The sequence below is a fragment of the Camelina sativa genome, chromosome 8 (genome assembly GCF_030686135.1).
Source record: "Camelina sativa cultivar CO46 ecotype springtype chromosome 8, ASM3068613v1".
NCBI classification, from domain to species: Eukaryota; Viridiplantae; Streptophyta; class Magnoliopsida; order Brassicales; family Brassicaceae; genus Camelina; species Camelina sativa.
In genome coordinates, this window is record NC_141887.1 from 20,317,526 (window position 1) to 20,332,172 (window position 14,647).

A 14,647-nucleotide genomic window follows, 5' to 3' on the forward strand; every position below is an offset into this window, starting at 1 on the left:
TCGATATCCTGAACCAGTTCGGGATGAAGCTTAACCCCACTAAGTGCACCTTTGCAGTCCCATTGGGGGAGTTTTTAGGGTACATCGTTACGGAGCGAGGATTTGAAGCGAACCCGAGGCTAATTAATGCCTTCCTATCCATGAGTTCTCCTAAGACATTACGCGAAGTGCAGCATCTTAACGGGCGAATTGCAGCTCTCAATCGTTTTATCTCCTGCTCTACAGATAAATGCCTCCCATTTTACCAACTATTGAGAAAAGGAGAAAAAAATTTCTTATGGGATGCGAAGTGCGAAGAGGCGTTCGCTCAGTTAAAAGCATACTTGTCCGAACCCCGGTCTTGGCTAAACCAGAGTTAGGTGAACCACTTTTCCTTTATGTAGCCGTTTCGGACAGCGCAGTAAGCGGGGTCTTAGTTCGGGAAGAAAGGGGGGAGCAGCGACCAATTTTCTATGTCGTCATTTACAGGGGCGGAATCCAGGTATCCTATGATGGAGAAATTGGCTCTAGCGGTAGTGACTTCGGCGAGAAAACTGCGGCCTTACTTTCAATCTCATACAATCATAATTTTAACGACGCAACCACTCCAGACGGTGTTACATAGCCCGAGCCAGTCTGGGAGGTTAGCTAAGTGGTCTGTCGAGCTTAGTGAATATGACATCGAGTTCCGAACTCGAACTTGTGCTAAAGCGCAAGTGTTGGCAGATTTCCTGATAGAACTCCCACTAGCTAGTTTGGATAGCGACGGTGTCGAGATCCCATGGACTTATACGTGGATGGAGCATCTTCTAAATCGGGTGCAGGGATTGGAGTTCGCCTCACTTCTCCTACCAGTGAAGTGATTGAACAGTCATTTCGTTTGGCGTTTAGTGCATCAAATAATGAGGCCGAATACGAATCTTTCCTCGCTGGCTTACGCCTCGCAGTAGGGATCGGCGTCCGGAAGCTCTGAGCTTTTTGTGATTCCCAGCTGGTCACTAATCAATTTCTGGGAGAGTACGAGACGAAGGATGGCCATATGGAGGCTTACCTATCTGCTGCTCGGGAGTTAGTCGCTAGGTTCGAAGATTTTGAAATTAGCAAGATCCCACGAGGTGAGAACTCCGCTGCAGATGCTTTGGTGGCTCTAGCGTCGACTTCGGACCCGACAATGACAAGGATTATCCCAGTCGAAGTCATCGAATTTCCGAGCATAAAACTAAAGAGTTCCAATGCCGTAACACGAGCGATGAAGAAAAAGTTGGCCGCCGAAGAGGTAGTTCGCAGGACACTGACAGACTCCTCACCACAAGTGGAGTCAGCTCCCGTCACTCCCGTTCCGGAAACCAATCATCCACCTCTAATCGAACCGAACTCAGACCAAGGTCCGGAAAGCTCCAGCTCACCAGCCGTCGATCAATCAGGTACTCCATCAAGCAATACGAACACCAACGATTGGGGGGGAAGAAGATTGGCGTAGCCCGATCTAGGCTTATCTGGAAAACGGAGAGCTCCCAGCTGACAAGTGGGCGGCCAGGAAACTCAAAATCGTTTGCGCACGGTATTGCATCTATGGCAGGATTCTCCTACGTCGGAGTGTAGCTGGTCCATATCTAACATGTGTATCTGGTGAGGAACCCATGGCACTAATGCGAGCTGTTCATGATGGCCCCAACGGAAATCACTCCGGAGGACGAACTCTGGCCTACAAAATAAAAAGACATGGGTATTTCTGGCCTACCATGGTGTCCGACTGTGAAGAATATTCCCGAACTTGTGAGAAGTGTCAAAAGCACGCTCCATCAATACATCAACCTTCCGAACTGTTATCTTTGGTGTCCGCGCCTTACCCTTGGCAGTGGGCGATCTAGTCCTTCGTAAAGTCCATGAAAACACCAAAGAGAACAACGTAGGAAAACTGGGGATAAATTGGGAAGGTCAGTATAAGATTACCTGCGAAGTCCGAAATGGCGTCTATCGTTTGGAAGATTTAAGTGGGAATGCCGTGCCAAGGTCCTGGAATTCGTTACACCTTAAATGTTTTTATAATTAGTTTGGTATTGAATATTGTATCGAACTACGATTGGCTTGATCCCGAATGGGTACGTAGGCAGCCCACTTCGGGTCCAGCTATCAGCATAAAGTAAAATTAAAGTTTTTCATAGAACTTTTTGCGTTACCTCGCACATACAGTATAAGCCGAAGTCATACTTAGCATTCTTTAAACCGAAGTCATACTTCGTATCCTCAAAAACCGAAGTCACACTTCGTATCCTTAAAAACCGAAGTCACACTTCATATCCTTAAAAACCGAAGTCTTACTTCGTATCTTTAAACCGAGGTTTTATTTCGTATGAATAGAGTCTGAAAGTTTTAAGTGAGCATTTAGGGACTTTTGTTGTCTTTAATCCTGAAGTTTTCACTTCACGTCTTCAAACCGAAGTCCTACTTCGTGTCCTTAAAACCGAAGTCTTACTTCGTACCTTTTTGAGGTCCTAAGGCTAAAACACTTGTAACCTTCTATTATTTTTATAAATAAAAAGGTCTGAAATAAAAAAAAAGCCAAGACCTCACTTTGCACCTACAAAGCCGAAGTCTAACTTCGCGTCCCTAAAATCAAAGTCCCACTTCGCAAAAAACGAAAAGTCCCGACAAACTAAGCTTAAACTTATTTAACGGCTAAGTACAATTCATGGCTTGGTCAAGCACTTCGCTGTCAAGCAATTCACTTGGTTAGTTAATATAGCAAAAAGACTCTTGGTTAGTCACCAAGACCAAAGAACTCCCGAATCAAGTTTTTAAGCACACAAAAAAAAAAAAAAAAAAAAAAAACTAAAGGAAAAGCAAAAGCAACAAGAGGGGAGGCAACATAGGCCCAAAACAACCCCAAGAGAAAATGATTCACGAAGTAGAAGGGGGGTCAGGGGCCGAACTGCGCTCCACTGCTTCTGTGGTCAGCTCCTCAGAGACATCGGGGAATAGCTCGGACAACGACACCTCAGGCGCGTCAGCTTTGGGAGTGTTTGCCTTAATCACCTCCATTTCCTGGTTTGACATCTGCCCTATGTTAGTCCCGGATTCATCGATCACGATGCTCAGTGGGGGCTCGCTGCCTAGCAATTCAGGGGGCATATCTGCCAAGAGGCTTGAGAAGGCTGAAATATCAAAGTCACGGAGGGTTACCTTCGCGACATCACCGTCGGCCTTTTCTTCGTCAGCACGGATTGATTCGAGCTCCGCTTCAAGGTCCGCAATTTCACCCTTTGAGATCTCTTCGATGAGCATTCGGTTCGCCTTAATCTCAGCAGCCCTAACCAGAGCTGGGGTTAGACGTTTCCTCTCTTCGAAGTGAGCTCTTAAATCTTCAATCAAGGGTCGGAGGGACCGCCTTAGATATTGGCGCTCTTCTCTTCGGGCCTTATCTATCTCGCAGCCATGACTTGCCTCTAGGAGTTGGTTCCAGAGTTCAATCTCATGAAGCTTGTTCTTGGCCGCCTTCTCACTTGCTGAAGCTTCATAGTAAAGGTCGCCGGATTTCTTCAGCTTCCCTCTAAGGTCCTCATTTCCGATCCCGAGGTCTAACACTTGGAGCTCAGCTTTCTTCATCCGCAACCGAATCTGCTCGGCCTTCTCCATGGTCTTGGCGTTTTCCGCCTCTAGACGAGCGTACTCCTCTACCTGGGCCTCCAGCTCGGCCACCCTACCTTTTAACTTCGACAGCTCGGAAATCGAAGGAGCGGCAAAAAGTTGATCCTCATATGAAGCAACTGAACTGTTGAACTCAATCATCATCTGTTCCAACTGGCGTCGACTAAGATAAGGAAATCTCAGTCTGGACTCACCTCGCCAACTTTATCCGTGAATCGGAAGAAGTTTCCACGGTTAGTCTCGGTCATGTCCGCAAATGGCGGAACAAGAGCCCCGGGGCGAGCAAAACTCCTCATTAAATCCGCAGGCGAGGGAGGAGGAGCTGCATCCAAGGAAGATTACTTAGCTCACCATCGCATCATGCAAAAAGAAGATAGAACAAGTGGTAGACGAAATTCTTACCTCGGGGAGAGTGACGGTGTTCCTTTGGTGGAAGTCTATCGGAGGAACCTCCTGATTCTTTAGCCAAAGGGAGCTCCCCAGATTTCTTCTCAGAGGGTCCTTCCCTCGAACCAGATCTACTTCGCCCATCTCCAGAGGAGCTAGTTTGGGGCCGGGCCTTTTCACGGGAGGAGGAAGAAGTTTCGGGCTCTTTTCTCTTCTTCAACGCTTCCATCAGCTGCGAACCGCCAGCTGCTCGGCCACTCTCGGTAACCGTAGCAAGCGCACTGCCTTCACCGGTTTCGTCAGCCGAATCCGAGATAACAATCAAAGGGGGCGCGGCTGGTTCCAAAGTCAGCTCAGCATTGGGCTCCCGAGTAGGAGTTGCAGTGTTCACCGAGGTTGAGGGTAGAGCTTCAGTCGATTTCGAAGCCGAAGAGTCAGTACTCCTCGCCGGAAGGCAAGCTTTACCCTTTGCCAGAGAGTTGGACATTAGCCTTTTCGCTTCCTTCTTGGCGTTCTCCAGTTCTCTCCTGAAGTTCTTCTCCTCTCTGTAAGCCATGGCGGAGGTGTCAAAGAAGCGGGGATCGGTAGAGGTAACGTAGGAACAGCTCCTAAGTCGGACTCCGGACTCTCTGATCCATTCACACGAGAACGAATCCCAAGCGATCTGACCTTTGCAGAGACGGGAAAAATATTCAGCGAAGGTAGGGGAAAGCTGTCCACGCTCGAAGTGAGCTGAAAAAATGATGATAAAAGGATTAGTAATGGAAGAGAGAAAGGACATCTAATACCGTTTAGAGTACTCTACGCTACCAATTTTCGAGGCCCACTTCGACACGAACAAATTCGCGCGGGGCCCGAAGGTGAGTTCATTCACAGGGAAAAAGAAAAATGACTTTCGCCACTTCTCGTCCTTATCCGGGAGGTCGTCAAAGACCTTTAGGCCGGAAAGCGGGCTCACATACAGAGTACCCTTGGTTCGCCCTGTCTTCACAGTATAGATATGGAGGAAGTCCGGAAGGGACAACTTGTAGCCGTGCTCCTCCGCGAGAGTCTGGAGGCAAAGGACAGTCCGAACGAAGTTCGGACACATTTGAGGGAGAGCGAACCTAAGCTCGAACATTATCTGAACGATGAGCTCCGGGAGTGGGAAAAACAATCCGCACGCGGAGAAAAACTTGACAAAGGCGCAACAGTAACTGGGAGGAGGATTCTCCGGCGACTCGTTGGCACCCGGGATGCGAATTTCTACCTCCGACGGGATACAACACGACCCCCTGATCTCCGCAATATCGTGTTCTGTGAGAATAGAAGGACTGTGGGGACCCTAAACCCCGGGGATGAGCGGTTTCGCAGCTTTAGTCAGGGTGGATTTGGGCGACGACATGCTTTCCGTTCGATAGAAAGGAGAAGAAACAGCTTTTGTCGGCGAACAACGAAAATAAGAGAGGAGAAAGAAGCAAAACACAGGAAGAAACTCTTAACAAGAAATGTCAAAAAACAAAGTAAATAACTCACCTTTATACACCGGTTCGAGGGAGAGAGCAATGATTACCTAGGGAAGCGAAAGGTCCCGGTTTGCTCTCTCTCTCTCTTATAGCGTGTTCTAATGTATAAAATCGTGGGGGCCCAGAGCTTGTTCGGGAAGACAAAATCCCATCATTATCGCAATCAAATCATGGGATTTGGTAAATATTCAGTTTCCCGAAGCGGTTAATTGAGAGATAAAAGTCCCCCGAACTAAGTAGCTCGGGAAACTTGGGGGCAACTATTGGTACCGTGATCCGTCACTTTGGATCATGGGCTTGGGCCTTGGACAGACGTTAAGAATGGGCCTAAGACGGACAAATAAGATGGGCCAGGACGAAATGAAACCGGCTGCTCGGCTGAGATGCGGAACACCGAAGTAAAAGAATAACGGTCGGACAAAGCATCTCGGAGTTTGGAGATGGTTCAAAAATCAAGCAATAAATCGAATTAATGAGAGCACGGGATTTGCGGAGTAAATTGATTCGACTTTAATTGTAATTAGACTATAAATAAGAGAAAGGGGGCAATAAGAATATGGACTTTCATTCTTCAAAGATATAATTCTTCTTTTCTATTTGCTCGGAACTAGAACGGTGATAAACAGTGAAACAACCGGACTTAATTCACTTCCGAACTCAGGTGAAAACCTTAGTTCTCACACCCAGATCCACCAAAATGTACCAAGACCTAAGGATTCTCCGTAACGAAGAATTATGTGACTGCTGCTATAACAGTAGATCCCACCGTTGCCCAAGAACTGATGAAGAAGTCCCATGTGAAACCATCGGGACCTGGTGCCTTATTACAAGGGAGGGAGAACAAAACAGACATCACTTCTTCCGGGTTTTGAATAGCCTGAAGAGTGGACCTAGTTCATTGTTGCATCTGAAAGTGGTGAGAGTCTGTATTTCTTCTATTGATAGAGGTTGCAGCGTGGAATTCGGAGTACCAAGCAAATTCTGATAGAAGTCGAGAATCATGTTTTTGAGTTGACTCACTTTCGTAATCCGCTGTCCTTGATCATTCAATAATGAGCAAATCTTATTCCTTGCTTATCGAGCCTTAACTGATCTATGAAAGAATCCAGTATTCGAGTCCCCCTCCGAGTACCATCTAATCCGAGATTTTTGTTTTAGGAAGGACTCCTCAGCTGAAGAGAGAAATAACCATGTTTTCTTGAGTTCCTTTTCCTCCTGAAACATCATCTAAGACGGAGTTGACAAGATTTGAGCCTGTTTTCGAATTAGTGCTTCATGGGCCTTCGCTGTTCTGGCTTGAATGTTACTGAAGTTCTTTCTGTTTAGCTCCGTATAACCCACTTTAACCACTTTAAGCCTCTGACAAAGCTCATACATTGACGTGCCTCGAACAGATGGAGAAGACCATGCATTGTCAAGTAAGTTGGGATAGTCCGGATGTGTTGTGAAAAGATTATAGAACTTGAATGGAACTTTCCTTCTTTCAATATCAGTGGCTGTAGTCACTAGTATTGGGGAGTGATCAGATCCACCCGGGGTATCAAATAATGCGTTAGATTGAGGATGAGCAGACAGCCAAGCTTCATTGATTAGAGTCCTATCCAACTTCCTTGTGATGGGACTGGAATCCTGATTGTTGTACCAAGTGTGATTCGCTCCTCTTCCACTCAACTCTATCAATTTGCAGTTATCAATGCAGCTCTGAAATTCTGCCATTTCTTGGAGAGGCAACGGATAGGGAAAGAGAGAGTAATGGTCCTGAGCTCGGAGTATTTGGTTAAAATCACCTAAAATCAGCCAGGGATGGTTTCGCTGGCTATTGTACTGATATTGCTCCTCCAATGAAGCCCAAAGCTGACGCCTAGCTACCATGCAGTTCCGGGCATATACAAAAGTTACTGAGAATGACTGATTTGATGAAGGATAAAAACACCACAAGTGATCATTTGATCCGTCTTCTTGAATATAAAAACCTTAATAGAAGGATCCCATACTACCCATATTTTTCCATTAGGAGCAGTGAGGGAGTATTTTAATTCATATCTCCACCCTGGGAAAGTAGTAGACAAAATGTTGACCGCGTTAGCCTCTTGAACGTGCGTTTCCAAAATGCCTCCTATGAGAGGTCTTTGAGACATAATCCAACTTTTAAGTTGTTGTTGCCTTGAGGTGGTATTCATCCCTTTTATATTATAACAAAAAATCTTCATAATCATCTATGGTGGGCAAAAGGTGCTGAAAGCAAGCTTTCAAGCATGATGATGGGAATGACCCTTTGGTAGCTGTCGTCCACCGGTGGAGTTCTTCACGTTCTTCGCATTTTGTATTTGTTTCGAAAGTGCTTTGGTAGTTTTGCTGGCTTGTCCTGAGTGGGAGGTACCTGATCCAGACTCAGTCTTTGATCGCACGGGTTGTGTACTGTCGCTGAGACCTTCTTTAGTGGCATCATTTTAAAGAGACGACTTAGTTCTTGACTGCTTCTGACCATGAGAGGAGAGGCAAGTGGTCTGCTTCTTACGAGGATCTGAGCCAACCTCTTGTACTGTTCGAGATCCTGTCACATTTGAGTTGCGACTTCTAGGAATGTCAGCAGTACCAGCAGAATCAAGTTTCTTCGATGATCTTGATCGACGTTTGACTACCTTCCATTCAGAAGGGGAATCAGTTGATGGTGAGTCTATGTACCTGTGAGTAGCCATCGACTTTATAGTAAGAGGTAGCAAGTTTGACTCAGCTGGAAGTGATGTGCCCAATTGAACCTTATCTTGATTCTCTCGCATCTCAGAGGATTGGGTTGGACACGAACTAGCATGAACCGGATCCGACTGATTCTTGCATGGTATGATCACTGGAGCAACTAGACAGCGGTGATAAAGATGACCAAACTCACGACAGTATTCGCACTTAGGGGGGAGACGAGGATATTCTACCCAAATACGAACCTCATTACCATCATCATCTTCGACTAGCACAGATTGAGGGAGAACCTTCTTTAAAAGAATCTCAACTTTTATTCTAGTGTCCTCTGCAAGTGGAGGTAACTAATGCTTCTCCGTGTGAAGAGGCTCTCCTATGCCTGAAGCAATAGTACTTAATCCTGGAAGAGAGTAGAGCTAAGGAGGAACATTCTTTAGAATAACCCAAATGGGTAATGAAACAAGCTTAACTGGAGAGAGATATGCTGTTGGAGTCCAAGGCGTGATGGTGAATAGGCAGTTACCAGCCTGGAGCATCCTACCTCAATAACCCATTTACGTGTTGCTTCTGATGGAATACAGATAAGAACCAGTCCGTTCTGTAGGCAACAGATGTTGATATGTCCTTCCCTTCCCCATATGGGGTTGAGATCTACAAAGCTTTTTCCAGGAGGAGGAGGATTACCATGGAAATGCGCGATGATATGGTCCTTCCAAGTATCTGAGGCCTTGAGAATGACTGATGTTTGGAGCCTTAACACGCAGAGTACCGTCCTCTGTGAAAGAGGGCTAAGCTGCTTTAGTGAGGTTTCTCAGGCTAGAGTCAAAACGAGCAGCCCACTATAATTTAGTGTCGTCTATTGTCGGAGGTGAGTTCTCCTCCGGTGGATTAGGGAGAATTTCCGCAGTGGGCGCCCGCTTGACGGAGGTTAATCCTGTCTCTGGATTTGGACTGGAGCTCGCCTCCTGAGGAGGTTCTGAGGAAGGGGAAACAAGATTCGGATATGGGGGATCTGAGATTGACATTAGACATGTCGAGAAGAAAAGAAGAGGGGGAGGAAAGGAGAAATTCTCGTCGGTGTCGTGAGGCAAACCGACCGCGGCAAGATTTTAGGTTTCGCCTCTAAAATCGCCTTTTACTGTTCACAATAGAGAATTACGCCATGGATCACACATGCACCTCTTGAAATTCTCGTCGGTGGCGTGAGGCAATATATCCGCGCAACCCCTAGTAAAAGTTTTTTTTTTTTAAATAGATACCAAGCAATCATCGATCACAAGAGAAGTTACCTTGGGTCTGGTCTGGAGCAAGTTTCCAGTTGTATAAATCATTACCTGCTGTAGAAGATGGAGGAGTGCGGTCCTGCAGACAGCTTCTAAGAAGTTGAACTCGAGGGTTCCTTCCTACTTAAAAGTTGACCTAACATTATCATTTCTTCCATTGGTTCCTCTGGATGAATTATAAGATCTGCAAAAACAAATTACATAAATAAAACTTTACAAACCAATCAAGAATCCTGCATATGAGCTATATCATCAGAGAGAGAGAGAGACCAAACCAATTGTTTTGAAGATGTTTATCAGTGTAGTGAGACTTCTTGAGGCGATGTTGCGAGTCAGCGACACATTGTGCCCATCCAAAGCATCTTTAACTACACAAAAGTATTCTTTTGATGGGTATGAGAGAACTTTCAAGGGTTAAATCTGTGCTAGAGGTGGAGTTAGAGGCCATCCGATCGGCAGTTCTCAATTTGGCCGAAGTCGAAAGTGATTTTTGAATCAGACTCCCAACAGCTCTAATCATCCAGGTTTGAGGCATTGAATTACTTGAACGCTTTGAGGCATTGAATTTTTCCTTCCCTCGGTACAAACGCTTTGAGGCATTGAATTTTGCGTTTGTACCGAGGGAAGGAAACAAAGTGGCAGATAGGATAGCTAAGAAATCTCTTTCTATTTTGAAATATGAATCTATGATCCTAAGTTTTGTTCTATAATTAAATTTTAACCTACCGTATAAAGGGCCTATATTTATTTATAATTTAGTTTCTACATGTTGTGTTTGTTTGTGAGAATTTGAATTTTTTTTAAATCAAAATTTTAAGGAGATGGTAGAGAGTTTAAAAAACAAAAACCATTTGCATTTTAATGACATTTTGTTGATTTTAGAAAACTTGTAGATATTTTCGATTTTATAAGAATAACCTTAATTGATTTGGTCAATTTACCATATTTTACATATTGAATTTCTGTGAAATTTTATGACATTTTGTTGATTTTAAGAACCTTATTGATTTAGTAGAGAAATTTAGAGCGATTTTAGAAAACTTGTAGATATTTTCGATTTTATGAGAATAACCTTAATTGATTTGGTCAATTTACCATATTTTACATACTGAATTTTTGTAAAATTTTATAAGGATTAAAGTTGCAAATAAAAATTTAAATAAGCATAACTAAAAGGGTCGAACACAAAATGTACTTCAAAATTTTTAATATAGATGCTAGCATCAGTTAAAAATAATGTGGACGAATACATTATGCAATAGTATTTTGGTTAACGAAGAGATGATGTAAAAAAAAAAACAAAGCCACCAATTAGTAAATATTTCTTTGGCTTTTGCAGCAAATATCTTAGATCTTCATCCTCACAGAGGTAGTAGGTCGTCCAAAATCCTTCAACACAACCTTTCATATCAAGAGAGAGAGAGAAGCACATGGTTTTGGAAATATTTAGTGTCGTATTCTTTGGGATGTATACATCGTGAATAAAACGAACCATTATTATAGTTATAATTTCAGATGAACACAAAAATAAACAATTTATTGGATAATACTTTATCCTATATATTGTTGTTTCATGTTTAAAAATGGTGGTATACCATCATAGAAAAATCAAAGAAGTGTCTTGCTCAATTGCTTAAACAAGTTCTTAAAAATGATCGAAAATCGTTCAGAAACATTAGTTAGGAGAAATCACGGTGCTCAAAAACTCATTGATAAACAGATTTTGTTAATGCATAATGAAAAGAAAATTGACGTTGTAATGTCACTTATCCTATTAAAGACAAAAAAAATTGACTGATTGGCTTAATATTTGCTTTTTGTGTTAACTGTTTTTTTTTTTATTTTTTTTTAATTTCCAGTGATAACTATTTAACAAGAGAGACGTTTTCAGAAACTGTTGAAAGGATTGGACCTTTTGTATTTGTGTTGTATTGAGGTTTATGGATCGGTTTATTTTATCAACCGAAATTTGTGTTAAAATGATATCATATGTTATTTGAATCATGAATTTAAAGAAAATTATTAAATTTAGTTCCTAATTTAATAATTAGTAACTTAAAAATTGATTTCATAGTAGCCATTTGACCGGCGTTCGACCGGAGATAGCAACGAAGAATCGGGAAAACAAGGCGCCTACTACAACCTCTGGGAATGTGAGCGTTTTCAAGATCCAAAAAAAATGTCAATTGCACGGAGATCACGACACTTTTTCTTACCCTTTCTGTGACGAGAAACCCTCCTCCTAGGTAGGTCTAAACATCTACGGTAACATTCGTGAACAAACTTAAGTACACCTAAATAAATTCTGGAAAACTTAAACAACAAATTCACAAACTCTATTAAAATAGAAAAAAATCCACTATTTTTGCATTGTGTGTTATTTAATACCAATTAAGTTGTTTTAATAGATAACTAAATTTTCCTAATGAAGAGTTGAAAAGTTACAAATTTTTTAAAGAAGAGACAAAAAAAAAAGATGGAGTTTGTTTATTTTTGTTGTATTATGAGGTGTATTGTAGTTTGACATGACAATTGTAGTTCGGTTTATGGGATCTGTCAGAGATTAGGAGGAGAGAAAAACATCTAGAGATTTGAGGGCAATTTATGAATTCTGATTGTCAAACTGTGTGGGGTTAGTAGGATCAAGTTATGTGTACTTAATATTGTAGTTTCCTTAGAGAATACTTTTGTACTCTCTTCTTTTATGAGTTTTCATGTAATGAATTTTTCATCTATTGGCTTTAGCCAAAGTCAAATCAAATTCAAATCCATTCCATTAAACAAATGATGGGTCAAGTCAACATCAAATACTTGTTCAAACGATGCCATAGATTATATAAGTAATGTGTACGTTTCTCTTTCTTGAAGGAAAAGAGTTGTTTATTCTTGTTATTTGACATAATGGATCCAAGATTGATCGTAGCCACCCAAATCGGAAGCATAGATGAATTGTATGCTCATATCCATGAGAATCCATACATTCTTGAAATCATTGATGCAGTACCTTTCATCAACACTCCTCTCCATGTAGCTTCTGCTTCTGGGAACCTTGCTTTTGCCATGGAGCTGATGAATCTTAAGCCGTCTTTTGCCAGAAAACTTAACACATATGGGTTAAGTCCATTGCATCTTGCTCTAGTGGAAAGTCAAACACGGTTGGTTCTAAGTTTACTCAAGGTTGATCCTGAACTTGTTCGCCTTCAAGGAAGAGAAGGTAATATATATTTTTTTTGGTAGAACAAAGGGAGTAAACTCCCCTAAATTATTAATAAAAAATAAACTTAAATACACACAGTCCGTGGTGTGTCATAGCCACTACTATCATGTGAGAGCAAAACCGCAACAGTAGGTGGAGTAGCCTCAAACAAATGAAACCAAGCTGCAAAGAAAAAGCATAGGAAGCTAAACCATCAGCAAGACGGTTAGCTTCTCTATGCACATGCGTAACCCGGACCACCCAGTCCCTGAAAATAAAGTCATGACACAGTTGTACCAGGAAGGACAGCGGATGACTCGCACTAATCCCTGTCTGTAGAAAACCGACCATATCGCACTATCCACCTCCAACTCCAAGCGCTCAACTCTTTTATCCCATGCCACACACGGCCCATAGTAAACACCCCACAGTTCCGTGCTGAGCAAACACCAATATTCAGATATATATAGTTTAAACTATACCAACTCATTTAATTCTAATTTGTGTTTTGATTTCTCGAAATTATTTGATCTTTTGTTACTATGAAAAGGTTTAAATAGTTTGATTTTGAATATAAGGTACAACACCGTTTCATCAAGTAGTGAGAAGAGGAGAGACTGATCTTATGACAGAGTTCCTCTTAGCTTGTCCTAGTTGCATTAGAGATGCGAACGTGTATGTTGAAACCGCTCTACATATAGCGGTTTCAAACAATAGATACAAAGAGCTACTCTTGGGATGTGTCCAGAGACTGCGACAAACAGAAGCTGAATCACTAGATTGATAAAGAATAAAACTAATACTTCTTCAATTCAATTCAAATCACAAATGCAAACAACAGCCGACGCTCATAAAACGAGAGCTGAATCTCAAAGGATGAAGATCTTACCAAAAGATCTAGACCAATTGAGTTATTTCTGGGTTTTTACAGAAAGAGAGATTTCAAATGAGATATTCGAATAATGAAACTAAAATGAAGAAATCTTCTTTTAAGCTTCCTCCTCGATCAATGGTCCACAACGGTCACAAACTTCAAATGAGCCAATCATAGCTCAGCATGTCATCCGCACCCTCACAACCAATCAACCTTTTTTATTTTGACACGTCAGCTCTGCATATGCTTCAGCTGAACACTACGACACTACGACGACTCCTTTGACTTTTATCTATAACATAGAGATGCAGTTTTTGAACAAACGTGATCAAGACGGCAACACAGCCTTACACATAGCAGCATATCAGAACAGATTCAAATCAGTAAACTAGTGGTAAAATGTTCTACGGTTAACAAAAGCATCCATAACAGGATAGGTTTAACCGCCCTAGATATCTTACATAACCAGAGAGAGGTCATCACACGAACAGTAACATCGAAAACATAATCCGGAAATGGGAGTAAGAGCTGAGACTCTCTACCGAAATCCAAGAAAGTGTCGGAAATCTTGAGGTCTCCACTTAGTTTCACAGAGCATTTGTTCACGCAGACAGCACGGTATAGGAACCAGACTTCGGAAGAAACACGCAGCGCGCAGCCACCAGGAGGTGTATACCACGAAATTGCAGCAGAAGAAAATAAAAAGACTGTCGGTGCTGTTGTGATGAGTCATAAATATTTCTATGTTCTTCGGGGTGTGAATAGTATGGCTTTCGTTGGAGCCATCTTCATGGCGTTTTGTTTGTTGCCAGCTGGGGAAGGCTACGTATGGTGGTTTCTATGGATAGCAGTGCCATTGTATGTTTCTTACTTGGCTTCGATGTCGGTTATATCTCCAGATACAGTGTGCTACTTCTCGGCTAGTGTAGGTTCGGACGTTCGGTTATAATCGTTGTTTTTGCTTACATTGTTGTGTTTTTATTGCGGTGGAAACGGTCTAAGAAGAAGGTACCTGGAACCAGAAGCGGGTTGATTCTTGAAGGCTTTACAACTCTGGATTTAGCTAAAGGATCATAGG

The 14,647-nt window shown here is 42.5% G+C and overlaps 3 protein-coding genes and 1 pseudogene across 3 annotated transcripts; 2 read left to right on the forward strand and 2 right to left on the reverse strand.

The window, feature by feature from the left end:
* The first annotated feature begins 452 nt into the window (after nucleotides 1-452).
* On the forward strand, nucleotides 453-842 carry LOC147940232 (uncharacterized). The gene has a single exon (XM_087461210.1). The coding sequence runs from the start codon at nucleotides 453-455 to the stop codon at nucleotides 840-842; it is 390 nt and encodes a 129-aa protein (XP_087317336.1).
* A 2,038-nt stretch (nucleotides 843-2,880) lies between these two features.
* LOC147940233 (uncharacterized) lies at nucleotides 2,881-6,316 on the reverse strand. The gene is made up of 5 exons (XM_087461211.1): nucleotides 6,223-6,316; nucleotides 4,825-5,310; nucleotides 4,030-4,746; nucleotides 3,822-3,949; nucleotides 2,881-3,780 (listed from the first exon to the last, which is right to left on the reverse strand). Exons 1-5 carry the CDS (start codon nucleotides 6,314-6,316, stop codon nucleotides 2,881-2,883), a joined length of 2,325 nt encoding a protein of 774 aa, XP_087317337.1.
* Nucleotides 6,317-6,746: 430 nt separating this feature from the next.
* On the reverse strand, nucleotides 6,747-7,391 carry LOC104709635 (uncharacterized). Its single transcript, XM_010426212.2, has one exon. It carries the CDS (start codon nucleotides 7,389-7,391, stop codon nucleotides 6,747-6,749), a length of 645 nt encoding a protein of 214 aa, XP_010424514.2.
* A 5,009-nt stretch (nucleotides 7,392-12,400) lies between these two features.
* Nucleotides 12,401-14,646, forward strand: LOC104709636 (ankyrin repeat-containing protein BDA1-like; annotated as a pseudogene).
* Nucleotide 14,647: the final 1 nt, after the last annotated feature.